Raw genomic sequence first — 21,336 nt, forward strand, 5'->3', positions numbered from 1 at the left:
GACATTACCCTGGATACCGTGGCTCTTGATACATCACAAAGACTTGCTGTCTTGGTCACAGATGCGCCAGCAAGACGTGCACCAACAATTTGTCCTCTTTTGAACTCTGGTATGTCACCCATAATGTTGTGTGCATTTCAATATTTTGAGCAAAACTGTGCTCTTATCCTGCTAATTGAACCTTCACACTCTGCTCTTACTGGTGCAATGTGCAATCAATGAAGACTGGCTACCAGGCTGGTCCAATTTAGCCATGAAACCTCCCACACTAAAATGACAGGTGTTTCAGTTTCATTGTCCAACCCCTGTAGATGTTTGAGTTTAACAAACCTACATTCTTGCCTAAAAACATCTTAACAGATTTTTTGGGGTCACAGGAAGCGTATTGTTTAAATTTTTATTCACAAGTTTTGCCACCATCGTGCACCATTGCTGCCCGAGCTTGCCCAGTCTGCTTTGACATGCAATGAATCATGGGAAATTGTGGGCAACGCACTACAAAACTCCGCTCTCACGCCGGGACTGCTGCCATATTTCAATCTACCGGAAGTAACAAAAATGACAATGTGAACGCAATGAAGGATAAAACTGAAGTGGTAAAAGGAGCTGCTAAAATCAAGCCAGTGAATAAAAACAGGCAACATTAAATTTGATAACCTTAATATTTATAACATTAATTTTCACTATGTTATCATTTTAATTATCTTTATATTGTCGGATTCTGATTTTCACAGAGGCAATATCATTCAAATGTTGGTTTTTACGACACTCAATTTTACCATGTTCAGTATTTCACACCTTTAATTCATTTCAAGTTCATTTTTTTTACTTTGACCCCTCTTAAATGTGTGGATGGAAGACAGTGGAAAAAAAACTGATCTCGATAAACACTGCAGAAGAATGAGTTGAGTGGAATTCTATTATTAGAATAATTTAGTCAAGAGGTTTATATAGTGTATTAAATTAAGTTTTATTTTTCTGTATAGATTCATTTGAATTATTGTAGATGATTCTTTATTCTCGTAGCAAGAAGATTCCTAAAAGTGCGGAAGAGGCGCTTTTTATTGTCTTTAATGGTTGAGAAGATTCTTCTAATCGCCTGAATTGTGTATTATAATCTTGGTCCAGCTGTTTTCAGAAGATGTCAAAATCAAATATGGTTCAGAATGAATTGTACATACTGATGGGTATAAAAACTTTTCTTTCCTATTTATTTTATTCCTTACTGGTCACTACTGCCTCTCTTAAAGCAGAGCAGTTATATTTGGGTTTTGTTGTTGTTCTCTGAAGTCCTGACATTCTGGTACGACTCAGATGGGGGTGCAGGTGGGTGGTTAGGGGGTGTGCTGTGTATACAGTGTACAAAATATGGCTTGCTTCTCTGCCTTTTAGCGTAGAACACAGAAAAAGTATAAAAAAAATCCTCACAGCCATACATTAACTCAAAACTATAAAAAAAAGTGTGCTTTCTTTGTCGTCTGGAGTCAAAACTGCTTCGTACGAGCTGCTAGGTGCAAACTGTTCGGGTGTGATGTAAACAAGCAATAATTACTTGAGAATCCTTTTGTTTGTTTTGTAATTTTTGTACAGTTTCCTGAATTTAAAGAGAAAAAATTATGTTTTTGCTCTGCGTTTGGATGCAGTATTAAACACAGTTTTCTATTGCAGTTTGTACGAAGAAAAAAAAACTACATTCACACAGACGGCGTTCTTGATAAATTATGCAGCCATCTGAGGGGGGGGGGACCTGCAGAGGGGAGGTAGTTTATTCCCCCCCTCATGATCGAATTTAACCCTCTCTTCCTCTAGCCTTCTATTTCAGAGGTCAGACTTTAGACTGCGCCTGCTCTGACAGATACTTAGCCATATTTTATGACCTCAGGCAATTCAAGTATAAAAGTGTTCGCTGATGACGTGCTGATCTATTTCCCCAAAAGGGAATTAAGATCCACAGTAAGTCATCCTCTTTAACCTAAAAAAAAAATTTTTATATATAAACTGTTTTACCCAGGAAAGACTGATCAAGCCAAATAATTTCTCACTTTTCAATTGGATTTCTTTCACTTCTTGGTTAGCAGGCCCACACAGGGAGAAAAACAGGAATTTCTGAAGATGTCACTGAGCAGGGTCTAAATGCAATTGTTCATCATAAAGACAGTTTCACTCTGAATGTATTGTCAATAAAGGCCTACTGTTCATTCTTTCCTAACATGTTGCAGTCACACTTTGCTGTTTCCTGCATTTCTTTTTGCTTTCCTTTTTTTTCCCAGATAAAATTTGAAGGTGTAGAAGGCTGCGTGCGCACTATGCTTGCCTGAAGGGGTCTACAGGAAATTGTGTATTTTTTTCAATAAATGCTGTTTTGATTGTAAAACGCACCCATGCAGAATAAAGCTTTTAGAGCCATTTTCTCAAACAGGTTTTAAAAAGGATTCAGAGCCCTTTTCAAATTTCCAAAGATTGTCAGCATTTTGAAAACAATTGAAAGCCATGTGGTAGCAAAGCATTTTTTAAAGAATTTCTAATGACAGGTGCAAAGGAAATGCACATACTCAGACTTTGGACCCACTTAACTACACATATTTATTTCTCTTTAACATTTGCAAAACTTTAAATGCCCTTTTTGTATCGTCTGCTGGTTTGTTAGAGCTAAGATGCAAACCTTTGAAATGCTAAACACCCTAGCATATTGCCTTAGATTTCGTTCTGCTCTTGTAAATTACACTGCTGTCTGTATAATTTGTATAATGACTGGTTGTACAGTATTGAATGGGTGCACCACTATTCACCTCTTCTCCGCTGCTGAAGACTGTCACAGTTGCAAGCGTACTCCCCTCCTTACACAACCACAATCATTGCTCTTGTATGTTGGGAAAGGTTCACCCTCTCCTCACTGTTGTATGGAAAAGCTGATACACAGATTTTACTGAAGCAATATGTATTATACTGGACTCTTCTGAAGAGAGATCACTGTCCCCCCCCCCCCCCCCCCCCACATTGTCCACAGGAGTCACACTGTATACCTGCATCCATCTGACCTTTGTTACCCCATGGGTGTGTGTGAGCACGTGTGTTTGTGTGTGTGTGTAAGCGTTTTATGCAAAATTAGATATATAAGAGAAGGTAAAACCACAGTTATGCAACTTGTGAACTAATATGGCTTCGCTGATGCTATTTGCCTTGTAAATAAAGAATTCTGTTCATGCATAATTTAACTGTTTGCTTCTATTTCATGTTGGTAGAAACCTGTCATTTTTAAAACTTCTGTTTGGTTCTAAAACATAATTTTTAAGAATTATAAAAATAATTGGGTAATTCAAAGGATTTCGGTGCAGTTTATAAACAAGCATATTTGAATTTAAAAGCGTTTTATTGGTGAGAATTGTCATAATGGTGGGTTTTACTGACTCTGGACGTGGCACATATACGGAGACAGAACAGCGGGTATAACAGTATATTTGTAATGTAAACAAAATGAGACTAGGCCTGGACTGGATCTGCAGACCTGGACTGGCCCTGAGGAGAGAGGTCATTGTTGCTCAGGTTGAGTTATGGAAACTAGTGCAGAGAAGGATTGAGGTCTGCTTACTGTTGGGAGGTGGATGATGGCTTGTTAGAAGAGGTAGGTCTTCCCCACAGAGGCTGAGTTTGGCAGGAGGTGTGGCATGGACATTTACAGTTCTGAGTGATCCTGGGGTGGCTGAGCACATGTTGCAGGAGGGTGGACAGGCAGGTGATCAGTGGGTGAGGTAGGAGTGGAAGGGAGACTCATGACAAGCAGCTGGGGGTTGTCTCCAATACTCATCACAGCATTACACTGACAGGAGATAGGAATCCAGGGAACAGTCACAAAGGGACCAGATCTGCAAAGCAGGAAGAAACTCGATTAGAGCAAGCTTGGAGAAATGCAGAGACCTGCAGAACACTGTAGGGTTACCACGCTGGCAGAAACAATGAGCTGACACCTTTCTCTGAGTCCTGCTCCTTATGAAGCCCCGGTGATTAGGTTCAAATGGGGAAACCCTGTGAAGCTGCACCTGTCAGTCTAAGAGAGAGAAAGCACAAACACCAAACCTGCACAGAACCACTGTGGGGTATGACAAGAATGTGATTTAACATTTTATCACATTTTTGTCTATCAGTACAGGTTCTCCATACAGTTAAATGCAAACACACATAAACATGTCTTTGCTATTAATAAATGTGCATATTTGTGGTTTCTTGTTCTCCTAACAGATCAAAATATAAAAATTGATTTAAGAGTCTATGAACCTGATCCAACTATGCAAGAAACTGGAGGTCATAAGTATTTATGAAACTTATTCTGTTAAATGCAAAAAAAAAATCTGTAAACTTTAGGGGGGTTTTTTTTAACAAATGTTGGCTTCAGATTTAGATGAAGATTGAAAGATTACTGATCAATTTGTACCCTATTTCATACCTATATCCTTCAACTATTGCATGATGGGATGCCTCCAGAAAGTTTGTAATGAGGTCAATTAGTAATGGCCTGTTAACATTTTGAGTTTCACTACAATCATAAATGAATAAATATGTTGCAAGTCAATGAAGGGTGTCCTCATGAATTTATATATAAATATTTATATTGGGCTGCATCTTGAATTAGCATATCATATAATAGCCAATTTATGTGCATAATCCAATTCAAAAAGCAAAACTGAAATAGATTCATTATATACTTTTTGTCTATTGATAATCAAGGCTTACAACTAATAAAAACAAAAGAAAATTCAGTTTCTCTAAAAATTACAATAACCCATAAAACAACAATAGGGTATTTTTATTACATGTTGTGACTGCTTAATCATGTTGAAGACTGCTGACTTGACAGTTGTCCAGTAGACAGTTACTGACTCCCTCCACAAGGAGGATAAGACACAAAAGGTCATTTATAAAGAAGCTGACATTGCTGTATGCACAAAAAAAAAAAAATTATGAAAGTTAATTGGAAGGACAAAATGCAGTAGAAAGAAAAGCACACAAGAAAAATAGAGAGCTGTAGTTTTGAGAGAAATTTTGAAGGAAAGCCGGTTCAAGAGTTTGTTGGTGATTTACATAGTGTGGACTCCGGCAGGAGCATCTTACCATGGCCTTAGAAGAAAAAGGTCTGGATTGATGCTTAGTGGTCCAAAGTCTTCTTTTAATATGACTGGTGGTCCAAAAGTAGAATGGGAGGCATATCCTATAGTTATCAGACTTCTCTCCTGTGGAACCAGCTCCCAGTTTTAGTCCGTGTGGCAGACACCCTGTCTACTTTTAAGACTAGGTTTAAAACTTTACTTTTTGAAAAGGTTTAGAGTTGGAGTGGCTTAGGTAATCCTGAGCTATCTCTGTAGTTATGTTACTACAGGCTTATGCTACTGGAGGACATTATGATCCCTTTCACTCTTTCTGCTACATTTTCATACTACTCTCCCATTTTACGTTATTTGCTGTTATTTCAGCTTTTAACTTTATGTTCTCTCTCTGTTTTTTCTCTTTCTAGAAGCTAAATCTGGCCTGGCGCTGTGATTAGCTACACTTGGCCCTATCTTTCAGTATTAAAACCTGTCTCTACTAGACATAGCTACTGGCCGAGCTTCTACTGTTACTAACTGTATGTGCTCAAAACTCTAGACCTGAAAACTGGCTCAGGGTTAATCTGCTCAGCTGTCTTTGTCTCTCAGATGAAGCCACTAAAGTAGCTATAACTATTAATGTTTTACTTTTCTTTCCCATAGAAAGTGCCCCTGGATTAGTGTTTCTGCATTCTTTTTGTGTCTCTGCTCTTCAAATATGTCATCCCATATCGTTCTCAAATATAAATGTTGACTGAGTTGTGACCCTTGATCAAATAACTCGGAGCGACCTCTTGCTGGAGATATTAGCGTAATAACTTCCGCACAGCACACTGTGAATAAGCTCCAGAAAATTACTTCAAATGACCGAATCTACAAATGTGTGAAATGACCACCACCCACTGCAGGCCGGGTAAATAATTTAAACGGTTTCATTGCGTTGAGTGGTCCGTGAAATACTGACGTCCTGGGTTAAAACTGAGCGCAGGGTGTCCTTTCTTTTCAGCAAACCAGAATGTGCAAAGTAAAAACGTGCGGCATTTTATTCCATTTGTTAAAGCAGTGTAGCTGCGCATATTTTTCTTGTTGAATACTTTCACTTTTGTGTTTGATCGTGAAAAGGAATGGTAAAATCTCCCTAATAGTGGAATTAAAGAATGCGTGCAACCTTGGGTAGGTTAACTCGGTGGGTTGTCCCACGCAGATTAATTTAGATGCATGAGGTTGAGCGGATTCCTCAGCCAATGGGAAGGAGGAAGACGCTAGGAAGCATCTTCAGCAGACCTGAACAAGATGCCCTCAGATGACCAGAGACACATGCAGATTTAGGTTTGTGAAGCTCAGCTCTGATGGCATGGCGGATAAAACTTCATCCTGAAAGCGCTTTGATTGACTGTAGCCGGTAAGCTTTTCCTGTATTTAATTTAATATGTATTTCTAGTGCGTGTCTGCTTCAATTTCTTCTTTTAATAAAAGAAAATTAATGTATGTTGTTTCCCAAAATTAAGAGTTACGCACTGAGCATGACGCACGCCATCTTCACCTCTTATCCAGATCTCCTTCACACAGTTCAGTAAATTATTGCTCGGAAAACGTAAAGGTCCATTAAATGCTTCATTAATGTTGACCTCTGCTCCGACCGACTGTCCTCTGATTGGTGTCGTGACCCTGGTTTGTCTTTCTATTTACTGGCTGGCTGGAGGGACTGGTTCCTTCATGGCCCCATTAGTTCAGTCGTGTGGGGTGTGTGACCTCTCAGCTGGAAAAAAATGCAAAATCGGCTACCCAATTTTTACTGTGGGTGCTTTTCTTTTTCTCCTCTTCTAACGGTTTTCCTCAGACATCATTTTATGGAGTTAATTTTTGGGGAATATTATTTGTGCAAAATACACAGTTACAATGCACAACTAAATTTGCCCCAAAATTAACTCCATATCCTTTGAAAATGTCGCAATTTTCCAGACCAAAATGTTCGTGTCCTCTTTTTGCCAATTAAAAGGTGAAAATACACGAGTTGATTATAAACTTATGGAAGATAATTGTAAGGCTTTAAACATTAACGAAAAAGCGAAGATAATCGATTGATGCCATTTTTAGACAAAATAATAGACAATAGTCTGGCCATTCAAACATTTTTCCATGCTTTCTTTTCTTTTTTGCATACTCACTGAGACCTGAAAATTGAATCAAATTCCAGGCTTTTACACATAGAAATGATCAGCTTCCTTTGACCTTTTCTGTCCCATTTACGAACCATAACCAAAGTAGCTCACTGTGAATGTGTGGCAGGTTAATCCCGCAGTGGCCAGACTTTAATTATGAAATCTCCAAAAACCACATACAGAAGAACAGGGTGCATGGGTGGACGGGTTGGTGCAGAGATGGATACAACAATTAGTCAAAGGGATAAAGTCTAGAAATTGAAATATGTTCCATGTTTTATCTTCTTTTTCGTGCTAGTTCTCACATGGGAACTAAATCAAATGCTTTACTTCATTACAGACTGCAAATGAATCCTGCTATTGGCCCGTTATGGCCACTCAGTGGTAAAATTTTCTTTTAATTTCTTACAGATAAGTGAGGAAATTGACATATATAAAGTTTGCTTTATGTAAACAAATGCAACGAAAGCACGTCCAGACGTGCTTTCTTACCTTTTTTTTTTTCAAATTATTAAATGCATTCAACTTTTATCACTAACCCCTCTTCTTCTCTCCCACCCTTCCTCACATCCCCTGAAGGATCCAACCTCGTTTGAACCTCCACGCTCCGTGCGTTCATGTCGGTGTCCATCTCCAGCGTTCCTGTCATGCTGAAGGAGAAGAGCTACCAAGCCGAGATGCAGAAGAGCAGTCCTGTCCGCGGATTCTTTCCTAGCCCTTATCCCTATATGGACTTCCTCCCCCGGACACACGGCCTCCTCCACCCGCTCAAGTCGCTCGGTCGACTGGTGTCCGACGCCCGGGCGTCCCTGCCCCTCGCGTTTCACGGAGGCGCGGCTCCGTTCCTCGGTCACAGCGCCCACAGCGCGTCAGGCTTGCCGTACACCAGCCAGGTGTTTCCCGGATACGCTCTGTGCTCCAGGCCGGAGGAGCTTGCCGCGGTAGTGACGGAGCACGCCGCCGGTCCGCTGTCCTCGGACTTCAGCAGCCCGTCCAGCGTCAGTTCTCCATCCGCCTCCTCCTCCATCAGTTCACCGCCCAAGTTGAGTTTGTTTCGGCCGAACACTGTAGATCTGTCCCCGGAGAAAAAGGTTACATCCTTTAACTTCAGCAAGGAGGACTTGTTCATGGTGCTTTATGGTTACTCTGGGGGCCAGGAGAGCTGCGGGGGCCACGCTATATCTGGAGTGACCCTGCAGGAAAACTCAGGTGAGGCGCTGAGGATGTGATGGTTTGGATTTTCGGTACAATTACAACTTGATGCATAAATTCAATTGACTAATGAAGCTCAGTTAGCCATACTCCCCCTGCTGAAGGCCAAAAGTGCTCCAGTTGAACAAATATATTTGCGAAATATTTGTGTCGCTGAAGGTTTGAAGAAAAATCTAAATGGAATAAATAGCTAAAAAAAAAAAAAAATCAGCCAATCATTAATCTTATAAATATGTCGGTGTGTTTTTTTAATACACAGTTAAATATTTTTTAAATCAACGAATAGTTAAAAGTTGATTAGGCCTATGTTTTAAAATCACATAAAATTATTTAAGTATTTTACTATTCGTTATTTCCTGGATTGAAGCTAAAAGCTGCAGCAATCCAACAAAATATTTTTTTATATACATATTTAGATATGTAAATGTTTAAATGAAAAAGTACATAATTAATAAAATACATTTAAAATGTGTCATTATTTATGAAATACGCTATTAAGTAATTAGGTTTTTTCTTTATATGTTAAAATTATATACATTGATGGCACCATTTAACTAATAAGTAATTTGCCTGGTATATATTTATGTATCTGATGGTTTATATGTGATAATTTAAATAAAACAGGAATAAATACATTAAATAAAATATCAATATAATACAATACAAACCAATAATTTCATTATTTTCTCAAATTATACAAAATACAGTTAAATTATTCTGTTGTATATCTATCCATCCATCCATCCATCCATCCATCCATTTTGTTTTTGTCTTTTCAGCTTTTGATTCCACCATTTCCCTACTGGACAAAGAAACTCTTGAGCTTCCAGAGGGTAACATAATGTAATATTTCATCTGTTCTAACCATGCACTACAAGAGGGTTTCAGTTCTGATTCTTTGTTGCAGGACTGATTGTCCTCCAGGCTGCGTGGGGAAGTATCTACCACTGTGGAGTTTTTACAGATAAGGTCAGCATCCCTAAAGGCACACGTTTTGGACCTTTCCAAGGAAAACTTGTCAACACCAGTGAGATCAAAACATATGATGACAACACCCTGATGTGGGAGGTGATGCTATTATATTGTCAAACACAATATAGTATAATATGTTTTACAAATTGCTGCATCCTCTTTGACATTAACATCATCACCTGCACCCCTCCAGGTGTTTGAGAATGGTCGGCTGAGTCATTTTGTAGACGGCAGAGGCACTTCTGGAAACTGGATGTCTTTGGTGAAGTGTGCTCGGTTTCCTGAGGAGCAGAACTTGATTGCAGTGCAGGTCCAGGGTCAGATCTTCTATGAAGCCTGCAAGGAGATCACACTGGGTCAGGAGCTTCTGGTGTGGTACGGAGACTGTTACACGCAGTTTCTCGGAATCCCACTCACACTGAAGGACCCCAGAGAGGACAACAACAACAGTAGTTCCCCAAATGAAGGTCTGAATCTACCGCTTCTCCTGAACTTTAGGTGTTGATTTGGTTTGCATTACAAACCTCTGAAGTAATTTCTGTTTTCTGCAGATTCCGGAGAGGGCTTCAAGTGTGACAGATGTGGGAAGGTGTTTGCATACAAATATTACAGAGACAAACACCTGAAGTACACACGCTGTGTTGACCAGGGGGACAGGAAGTTTCCCTGTCACCTATGTAAGAGGTCCTTTGAGAAGAGGGACAGGCTAAGGATCCACATTCTGCATGTGCACGAGAAACACAGACCTCACAAGGTAGATATTATTCAAACACAGTGGGCATGCATTTGGCTCAGGTTTTTGTAACATAACTGTTATGTTGATACTGAAGTATGTATGGTGCTGAAAGAATAGCTCCCATGAATAAATGAAGCTGCATATACCAGATGTTTTTTGATAATGCCTTATCTGACCAAATAAACAGCATTCACTTGATTTCTATTAACACATGAAGTTAACCAAATTATACAATTTGAATGGTTGGTGGTAATAAATAAAGCAGCAAATGGAAACAATTACTCACATATTCTAATATTCACTAAAGTAATTTGCACTTTCTCTCTCTCTCTCTTTTTTATTCTGGTAAAGCATGACCAGTTGCAATAATTCTGTTTTACATGTCTCATGTGCAGTGCTCTGTGTGTGGGAAGAGCTTCTCCCAGTCCTCCAGTCTTAACAAACATATGCGGGTCCACTCTGGAGAGCGACCATACAAGTGCGTCTATTGCAACAAAGTAAGAGGGGGCCACTTTAGTTAATCGGTTTAGAGTGAGCCAAAAATGCATTGACAAGTTTGACTAAATAAAAACAACTAGTTGAGTTTAAAGAGACCCAGAAATTTCAGAGTTTATGCTAAGTGTTGTTTTAGATAGCAACCATGGGCTTTCTAAAAAAGACTAGGCCGAAAAGAAAGTATTCAAAATTTTGGCATAAATGAACAAGCGAATCCAAAGTCATGCAAAATTGTAAAAAAGAAAAATGTATACAGGCCTACATGTGTGTGAAATATAACTGTGCCCATGTTTGTGTATACAACTATAGATGTAAACAAAAATAAATTACTAATGTTACATTGCTGTGATTAATAAACTTTATACAGTTTTTTTTAATTAAAAGTAGACTTGGGTGTAATTTAATCTTTTTTTTTAGTTTTGATCCCTTTTATTCATCATTTATCTAAGGTTCTAACACCTTTTTTTTAATTATGTTCACAGTTGTGTTTTCTCAGCCACTCAGCTTACCGTCTTTGTGATATCTCTCTACATTCCTGTTTTTCCACCCATGTTTTTTTTTTTTTTTTGCTAATTGTATATTAAAATTTTTTCAATTGCTTGTGTTTTCATGCTTCCAATCGTTAACAATGGAAAGCACTTTGTGTTGAGTTAATGATGATTAGCATGAGGACAAATGGTAACGCATTAAACCATTTGAAAGCCCGCTGTTAGCCCTTAGCCTAAGGTAAAACAATCTTAGGCCGTCCCAAAAATGCAAAGTATGGACCAAGTCATATATAAGCCTATATATTGGCTAGATTTCTGCTCTGTACAATAAGAAGCAATAGCTAACATATTGCGGTCGTTATTTAAAATACAGTAATATCTTGAGAAGTCTAGAAAAGATAGGCTATGACGGTGTTTTGTTAAGTTTTAATAATAATAAACAAGTAAAATAAAGAATTGTTATTAGACTTTTGTCCAGGCTTAAACAGACACTTTACAACAAGACTGGGCCAAGTTTTTAATAACAAAAGCAAAGTTAACACTTAGTAGATATATTCCATGTTTGAAACCATTTGGTCTCCTTGTTTCACGGTGCTTTCGGCGCGAGCCCTTGTTTATTGTTCCTCGCGGCAGACACGCTCCTCGGAGCCACTTCCAGGTCAATTACCGCCAGATGTTCCTCTTTTATCCGGGCACGCATTAGGCTTTTATTTATGGCGCAGGGATGAGCGAAGTTATTTCGTACTTTGTTTTAAATGTGTCCACTTTTCTCTTTTTTTTTTTTTTTTTTTGTTGGGCTATTTACAAAATCACAGCATAAAATAACCTACTTTTGAACCGCTTAACGTGAATGCGGGGCATAAAAACAATTTTTTTTCTATTAAATTCAACCTAAATATATATATATATATATATATATATATATATATATGAACACACATTATTTTAAATTAAACGTGTCTCTTTTAGGCATTCACTGCTTCCAGCATCCTGCGGACGCACATCCGCCAGCACTCCGGAGAGAGGCCCTTCAAGTGCAAGCACTGCGGAAAGGCCTTCGCCTCCCACGCCGCCCACGACAGCCACGTCCGCCGGACCCACGCCAGAGACAAGCCGTTCCTGTGCGAGCTGTGCGGGGCCACTTTTCAGGAGGAGCAGGAGCTGAAATACCACGAGAAAATCCACAACAGTAAGAGCAAAAACTTATTTACAGTTATTGCAAAGTGGTTTGCTTCCACTGTTTTATTTCGTCCATTTTTATAAATAAATACGGCTAAATCAAGATAATAGAAATAAACAATAAAAGCATACACTTTATTTAAAGAGCGGAATCAAAATTTCTTTCTTTCTTTCTTTCTTTCTTTCTTTCTTTCTTTCTTTCTTTCTTTCTTTCTTTCTTCTTTCTTTCTTTCTTTCTTTCTTTCTTTCTTTCTTTCTATTTAATTACCTATAATAAAAAATAATAAAAAAATCAGTATAAAATGAAATTAAAATAAATAAAATGTATTGCTTTCTTCTCCTTTAGAGAGGCAAGTCGACACCCTCACTGTTCCACATTCTTCGGGAACTGGACTGCAGGAGGAAAACTCTGGGCTCCCAGTGAAGGAAATCCAAAAAGCACAGAAGAACCCAGGGCAAAGATTTCCAAATTATCCCGGGTTAACACTTTTAAACTCTGATTATCGGCCCTGGAACTAGACCACACAGAAAAAGGGAAACAGAATGATTACGGTTGTACAACCTTATTTAAAAGCAAACACAATTATTTAAATGGTTTGGCATCTATTTATGTTATACGTTATTATGTGGCTTAAAGCTATCTCTCTAAAATAGCCTTCATTAGTCAAGCAGGTATTATTATTATTATTATTACTTTATCATTAAGGCTTTTTTGTAATTTCTGTGTTTAGTTGATTATAAATTTGATGTAAAGTGTATTTTTGTCGATTTTATTTATAAGTCTTAAGTATGTCACCATTTCTTTTATGAAAAAGAAGTCTGCAAAGCAAACCGACAGCACTGGTTTCCTTCGTTCAAGCTTTGGCTTTTTCTTCATTAGTAAAAATAAATGATTGCATGGAAAATAGATATGACTCTTGGTTAATTGAATGTATATATATATATTGTTTTTAACGATTTGAATTGCCTAGAAATATTAGAGAGACAAACTCATGTTTTAGTATTTTAATTATTATGTATTAGTTTTATATCTAAACTTGTAATTGAATTACAGCTAAAAATTAAACAAACAAAAAACACTATAAATTGAACAATCTGGAAAAAAACAAAACAACAACATACATGTCTTGTTGAAAAAGATCCACAGTGGAAAACAACATCAGGACAAAGGAGGATTTCAAATTAAAAGTAGAATAAAAAAAAATTGAATAATACTGAAGCTCCAGCCGCTTGTGGAGACGTTTGTTTGTATCTCTCTGCCTCCTTGCCTGATTGCTCTCAGTAAAATTAAGAAACCCTGCTTGGAGCAAATAAATGACAATGGAGTGGTGCTGTAAAGTGGTCTATTGCCTCTCATACAAAGACGTTCGCTGTGACTGACATCTGCCCTCACACTGTGTCCAACTGTCCCACGCATGTTTGCCTGAGATCACATGATCAGATAGATAGATAGATAGATAGATAGATAGATAGATAGATAGATAGATAGATAGATAGATAGATAGATAGATAGATAGATAGATAGATAGATAGATAGATAGATAGATAGATAGATAGATAGATAGATAGATAGATAGATAGATAGATAGATAGATAGATAGATAGATAGATAGATAGATAGATAGATAGATAGATCAAATTGCAATTCTGATCTCAATCAATATCTGTTTGTCCAATACGGCAATCACAAAGAAAAGCTTGGCTGCATCTTCTCTGTTTCTTCTGAAAAGGGTTCAGGGGTCAGCACCTCCCTGATTATTCAACAGCCGTCTTCTCACTTCAAATAGCCAAAATATGGCTGCTTGAACAAGTGTAGATCAACCTTCACTGGACCTGCCCCTTCCATGAGTAGGTCTACAACCCCCACCATGATGGGGTCTTTACTGTGTAAAAATAGGGTATCCTCCCCTTTGTGGTTTCCCAGGAGCAGAGGGGTGGAGGAGAAGGACGAAAAAGACAAAAAGAGAGACATAAGGAGTAAGGAGAGAATGAGCTGCCATGGCTGAAATACTGAGATTGTTAGCACTCCGTGCTAAAAGAGTGGTTTTACGGCGCTTCCTCTGACTCTTGCATGGGAGAATTTTTATCTGGGTCGTTTATACGGATTGATTTTACATTTAACCTCCCAGGCAAGCCAACAGGGACTCTTTGGGGCCATCTATCAGATTTATCTCTGTATTAATGTAATATTAATAATAGCTGAGCTTGATGGTTAACATGTTTGCAGAAGTTAATTCCCTCTGAGACCAGAGCAAGCATAACTCTTTACCAAACAAGTGTAGCACTTTGATACTTTATACCACTCAAGCACGACGCACAAATGTGGTCACAACTAATTGCACCGCTGTGATTAATTAATAATGTTCACTGATATAAAGAGGGGAGAGCTGCTGCTGAAACATTCTTACAGATGGAGTCACCTTGTACATTTAGATGTTGCTCATAGTCTGGGCTGAGTAGTCAACAGCTCAGATGTATTAGCGTCTATTGATTGCCTAATAGCTGTCAGAGTGTGTGTGTGTGTGTGTGTGTGTGTGTGTGAGAGAGTGTGAGTGTTCTTTAGACAGCGATCAGACGTTCAGCTGAGTGGAAAGCTCTCTGTCCATAAATGGGCCTCAGTTTGAGTCAAAACAACTCAAAAACTTTGTGATGTTAGGGACAAAGTAAAACTTCCAGGTTGTACACCTACTTGTGATTAGTATTTTCTTCTTATTCCACTTTATACTGTGCCTTGCAAAAGTATTTAGGCCTTTAACTTTTTCACATTTTGTCACATTACAACCAGCAACTGCAAGAGCAAGTTTCAATTCTTGACAGATTTTCAGTTTGATTTAGGTTCATGTACTTTGACTGTGCCACATACATATGATTAGATCTAAACCATTATAGCTCAGGCCATTGTTGTCCTGCTGGAAGGTGAACCTTTGACCCAATCTCACCTTTTGCAGTGAGCGTCATTAAAGATTTTCTTTTTCAACTCTGACCAGCATCTCCTGTCTCTGCTGATGAGACGTATTCCCACAACATGATGCTGCCACCACCATGTTTCACCATGGGAATGGCTGGTTCAAGGGAATATGCAGTGTTAGTTTCTCCCACACATTGCACTGTTAGTGAAAGTGTTCCTCCAGCTGACCCCCAGCATCAAGCAAGGTCTTTACATCACCCTTATCTCCACAGTTGTTAAAGAAATGCCCCGTATGGACCACAGCTTCCCTAACACGTTAACTTTAGAATTTTGTGGCAAAGGTTTCTGACATATAGACAAGGGCTATTTTTGTCAGTTTTTATATAAACCTCTATTTAGTACAGCATTTTTAATCCTGGTGTTGTTCTGAAAATCTGCCACTTCATCTGCGTGACTTCTACCTAGAAACAAACATGTGAGTTAAGTCGTTTGCGTTTGAAATCCGTTCCCCCTACCATGTTTGAGTGAAGAAATAAGGTTTATTAGCATGCGTCCTTGCGTCAGGTTGGTCGGAGGTGATTTCAGCTGGGGTTGAGGACAGTACAGCAGAAGGCCCGCAGAGAGGCACAGCAGCAGAATGGAAGGCAGATCAAACACTGTCTACAAAGCCTCTCCATATTGCTCTGGAGTGTGTGTTTCTTCTAGGTGGGATTGATGGGAGAGGTGGGCAGATGGCCTTATTCTTCTCAGTGGGGGGTGGTGTGAGGTTCCTGGGTGCCCCCATGGGGCAACATATTTGCAGATACACACGTGGCCACACACCCGGCTCCTCCCCCCAACCAGCCTTTTATAAAATCTACAGCGTACCTGTATATTTTCATCTATCTTATGATCTGTTACAAACTTTGATGGACTGCAGGGTTTCTACTTTAGTCCGATCCATAGACAACGGTGCTTAGAGGAACAAATCTGCTTGTGGGCTGACAGCTGGCATTGTTATTCGAGGTGTTAGAAAGTTTTACAGGCTTCTGGTCCCCTTGCATTGCGCTTTCAATAGTTCCCTGTGTGTTGTTTCTGTCTTTATGCGCAAGGCTTTTGTATGGACCTAACTGTTATTCCTGTGAGGGATGGAGCTGGCAGTAGAGTAGTGAGGAGAAGAGCTCCTGTTACTGCTCTGTTCGCTGCCTTCCTGTGATGTGTTTGCTTCTGTAAAACGGTGGAGTTGAATGACTCTGATGTTTCGGAAGTGAAACAACTTCATGAACTGAATCTTTAAGTGCTTCCAAAGACTTATTTAAGTTAGGAAAAACGGTTTTGAACCACTTCTTATATCTTTATGCTTTGCTTCAAAGGAGTAAATTCAGCAAATGATTTGGCCTTTACAACATATGTATTTAGGCCTATAAAGAGAAGAGGATTGACTAAAGTTTTTGTTCTGCTAAATTAAATTGCTTTCCACCAGCAGTTTACATTTGAATCCACAAAAAAAGAGACCACTTAATCTAACAGTCATGTTTTTGAACTTTGGGAGGAAGCCAGAGAACCCTGTGAAAACCCACGCATGCACGGTGAGAACATGCAAACTCCATGCAGAAAACCCCACAGCCGGGAGTCGAACCTAGGATCTTCTTGCTGCAAGACAACAATGCTACCAACTGAACCCACTGTGTCTTAAATTGCTCTTTTTTAATTTAGAAAGGGCAGTCTTAAATAAGTTGGACAAACATGTAGGAAGTGATATAATAAATCAGGCATAAAGGTACTGTAGGGGTTTCAATAAAAATGAACGTAGAAAGGCATTTTTTCTAGTTTTCTAGTTTCTAGTTCGCATAAAATATTAAGGAAGAGTCTACAAAGTCAGAGATGTTTCCATACTCACTTTGCTCTCTTTGCACAGTTATCCAGACCTGGAAAATAACTAAAACATATTCCACACTTTTTTAAGTGTGGAATTTGACTGAGTAAAGTGTGTAAGGTTGTAAAACAGCCTAAAGAAGGCCCACTTTCTTGCTGTAACATGATGAAAAAAACGTTTTCTATTCCTAAGGGAAGGATTTACAACATATGGACACTCACTATAGTCCTGCCACATGCACATCCATGCACACACACAAGGTGACCTCCCTGCTTCTAAAGATGTTTGCTGTTTGTCCAGTTAATCCTAAATAAGCTGTCCATTTGGGTGAACACTCAGAGCGGTTCACTAATCTAGGGAGGGATACTGAGAATACTCTGGAAATTACAATATCCGTCTTTACCTTTCAGAGGAAAATAGATTTCTACTATTTATTGGGAGTTTTGTCTGAAGTTTAATGTACTTTATTTGCAGATACTAAGCAGCTGGAATGGAAAGAAATACTAGAGCTCTTTCCTCTGGAATTGAATAATCACCACACTCGTCTTCTTCTTTGCTCCTTTAATTTCTTCCTGTTGAGTGTATGGACTCTTTCCACACTCAACACGCCATCACTGATTCCCTCCTGAAAGCATATGTGGGAGCCGCATTGTTTAGTTTTTAACCTCATGAAACCCCAAATATTTATACAGGTCCTTCTCAAAATATTAGCATATTATGATAAAGTTCATTATTTTCCATAATGTCATGATGAAAATTTAACATTCATATATTTTAGATTCATTGCACACTAACTGAAATATTTCAGGTCTTTTATTGTCTTAATACGGATGATTTTGGCATACAGCTCATGAAAACCCAAAATTCCTATCTCACAAAATTAGCATATCATTAAAAGGGTCTCTAAACGAGCTATGAACCTAATCATCTGAATCAACGAGTTAACTAAACACCTGCAAAAGATTCCTGAGGCCTTTAAAACTCCCATCCTGGTTCATCACTCAAAACCCCAATCATGGGTAAGACTGCCGACCTGACTGCTGTCCAGAAGGCCACTATTGACACCCTCAAGCAAGAGGGTAAGACACAGAAAGAAATTTCTGAATGAATAGGCTGTTCCCAGAGTGCTGTATCAAGGCACCTCAGTGGGAAGTCTGTGGGAAGGAAAAAGTGTGGCAGAAAACGCTGCACAACGAGAAGAGGTGACCAGACCCTGAGGAAGATTGTGGACTGAGTCTGGATTAGAAACATGAGCCACCGTGCACAGGCGTGTGCAGGAAATGGGCTACAGGTGCCGCATTCCCCAGGTCAAGCCACTTTTGAACCAGAAACAGCGGCAGAAGCGCCTGACCTGGGCTACAGAGAAGCAGCACTGGACTGTTGCTCAGTGGTCCAAAGTACTTTTTTCGGATGAAAGCAAATTCTGCATGTCATTCGGAAATCAAGGTGCCAGAGTCTGGAGGAAGACTGGGGAGAAGGAAATGCCAAAATGCCAGAAGTCCAGTGTCAAGTACCCACAGTCAGTGATGGTCTGGGTGCCGTGTCAGCTGCTGGTGTTGGTCCACTGTGTTTTATCAAGGGCAGGGTCAATGCAGCTAGCTATCAGGAGATTTTGGAGCACTTCATGCTTCCATCTGCTGAAAAGCTTTATGGAGATGAAGATTTCATTTTTCAGCACGACCTAGCACCTGCTCACAGTGCCAAAACCACTGGTAAATGGTTTACTGACCATGGTATCACTGTGCTCAATTGGCCTGCCAACTCTCCTGACCTGAACCCCATAGAGAATCTGTGGGATATTGTGAAGAGAACGTTGAGAGACTCAAGACCCAACACTCTGGATGAGCTAAAGGCCGCTATCGAAGCATCCTGGGCCTCCATAAGACCTCAGCTGTGCCACAGGCTGATTGCCTCCATGCCACGCCGCACTGAAGCAGTCATTTCTGCAAAAGGTTTCCCGACCAAGTATTGAGTGCATAACTGTACATGATTATTTGAAAGTTGACATTTTTTGTATTAAAAACACTTTTATTTTATTGGTCGGATGAAATATGCTAATTTTGTGAGATAGGAATTTTGGGTTTTCATGAGTTGTATGCCAAAATCATCTGTATTAAGACAATAAAAGACCTGAAATATTTCAGTTAGTGTGCAATGAATCTAAAATATATGAATGTTAAATTTTCATCATGACATTATGGAAAATAATGAACTTTATCATAATATGCTAATATTTTGAGAAGGACCTGTATTATGTGTACATCGGGTTAAAGGTATGTGGTACCTCTAAATGCCTAGGAGGTGTTGATGATACAGATACACCGAAAACGAAGAATTGCACTCTTTTTCCTATCAGTGAACGCATCATGCATAGGTGCCACCAGGTCATGCTAAGACTCGGTGTGAGCGAGCCATTTAAAAATGAAGTCAGAGAAAGCAACAAAAGAACTATCTGCCACAAAAAGTTAATTCATACCTGCCTTGCAGATGTTTTGTTGAATTGGCACAGGGCAAACTGACCCAGAGCGACTTCAGGAGATAACAGGAATGCTTTATGTAGGATAGCAAAACATCTCTGTCTGTCATGGAATATCCTGGATTTGTAAATATTGGAAAGCCTTTTGGGACTGCTCTCCCACACCCAAAGACTGTGAGACGTCACCTCTGGTCCTAAAATAAATAATTAATGATCGGCTACTACCACAAGGCTAGAATGGAATATTTTCAATGCTGTTAGTTACACTTCTTTAAAGAAAATGTGGCCAAAAATGGTCTGGATAGATCCAACTTACAAAACAGAAATTTGTAATATGCCACAAATCTCTGACTGCATCAAAATCTGAGCTTTTCAAGACGTGAAATGATCAGATTTTTTTCAGTATACATGCAGTCTACTGATGAATATGTAATGAAATTATACTTACTCAATAAAATCCTGGTATCTTTGTGCATTGATTTCTTTCAGCCACTCTGAGCAGAGAGGTGGAAATCTGTGTGCACACCAGACAACCTTTTGATTATACTATCATATACTATAGCCTATTTAAACAGTAGTGGAGGTCAAAAAGTAGGCTCCAGAAAGAAATGTGGAAATTTGAAGATAAAACGTTAACTCATTTTGACATCTTCAGTCATGGTTTATTACCTTATTTCTTTAAAAAATGATTATGAAGTCAGTGTTGCCATCCCAACTTTACCTCTGTTGTTAAATGACCATTGACCATGACCCTCTGCAGCCCCCAAAAGTCTGTGGGATCGAAGGAACTCAGTGTGCAGATGTTTCTGCGGCCATACCTCGAGACAGAATAAATGTTTAAGTACTTGCTGCTTGGTGACGAACAGAACGTCCATAAAGAGTTATGGAGACAAAAACTGAAGGAAGACGTGGCCACTGAGTGCGCGGCCACAGTAAAGAGTACTTGTGATGATGTGAGGCGCTGTATGTGCACTTTGCTTGCTCATGAGTGTGTCTCTGCAATTCAACCGCAGTGGTTCGCTCCACCCTCAACGGTGAGTCATGATGGCTTTTTGACAGCAGTGCAAGAAAACAAATGCCCCTGTCCTGTTGAAACATTCATGAACCCTTATGACCCTCTCCTCCACCTAATGTACCCTAACAGGCCTTTATGGCTTCTTTCTAGCCTAGCATCACCTTAGTGCTGCTTCCCGGCATCTAAGTTCTTAACACCCTGCCAGTACTGCTCTTTTATGTCCTTACATCCAGTAAGTTCTCCTGAGCAAACAAAGAACTACTGCAGATAGATTTGCCGTCCACTAAGTCAAGCAGCAATTACAGGGCCTTGCAAAAGTATTCACATCCCCAAAACATCTGCAAACCTTCCAATAAATGTATGTTTGCCTAAACTAACAGGTCCGGGAAGAACAGGCCCATGGTAACTCTGGAGGAGCTGCCTTGATCCACAGCTCAGGTGAAAGAGCACCAAGAAGGAAGCCATAGGATTTAAATTTTATCTCCTGCCACGTAGGAGACTCAGCAAAACATGTGGCAGAAGGTAATCTGGTCAGTTGAGACCAAAACTGAAATCTATCGCCAACATGCAAAATGCTATGTGTGGAGGAAAACCAAAACCACCCTGAACACAGTTTCCTTAGAGACACATGGTGGCGGCAGCATTATGCTGCGGGAATGCTTTTCTCTAACAGGGACAGGGAGGCTGATCATTATCTGTGGCAGCAGTTCTCAAACACTGTTGCACCCCCCTTGAAGATTTAAACATTTTACAGATCCCC

General features: G+C 39.4%; 1 protein-coding gene across 1 annotated transcript; it reads left to right on the plus strand.

Annotated features, from left to right (window-relative positions):
- Positions 1–7,829: 7,829 nt before the first annotated feature.
- Positions 7,830–13,173, plus strand: prdm14 (PR domain containing 14). The gene is made up of 8 exons (XM_047350394.1): positions 7,830–8,449; positions 9,232–9,285; positions 9,360–9,520; positions 9,618–9,891; positions 9,976–10,178; positions 10,556–10,657; positions 12,113–12,332; positions 12,669–13,173. Exons 1-8 carry the CDS (start codon positions 7,858–7,860, stop codon positions 12,839–12,841), a joined length of 1,779 nt encoding a protein of 592 aa, XP_047206350.1. The 5' UTR covers positions 7,830–7,857; the 3' UTR covers positions 12,842–13,173.
- Positions 13,174–21,336: the final 8,163 nt, after the last annotated feature.

This window comes from Girardinichthys multiradiatus, chromosome 21, assembly GCF_021462225.1.
Source record: "Girardinichthys multiradiatus isolate DD_20200921_A chromosome 21, DD_fGirMul_XY1, whole genome shotgun sequence".
NCBI lineage: Eukaryota > Metazoa > Chordata > Actinopteri > Cyprinodontiformes > Goodeidae > Girardinichthys > Girardinichthys multiradiatus.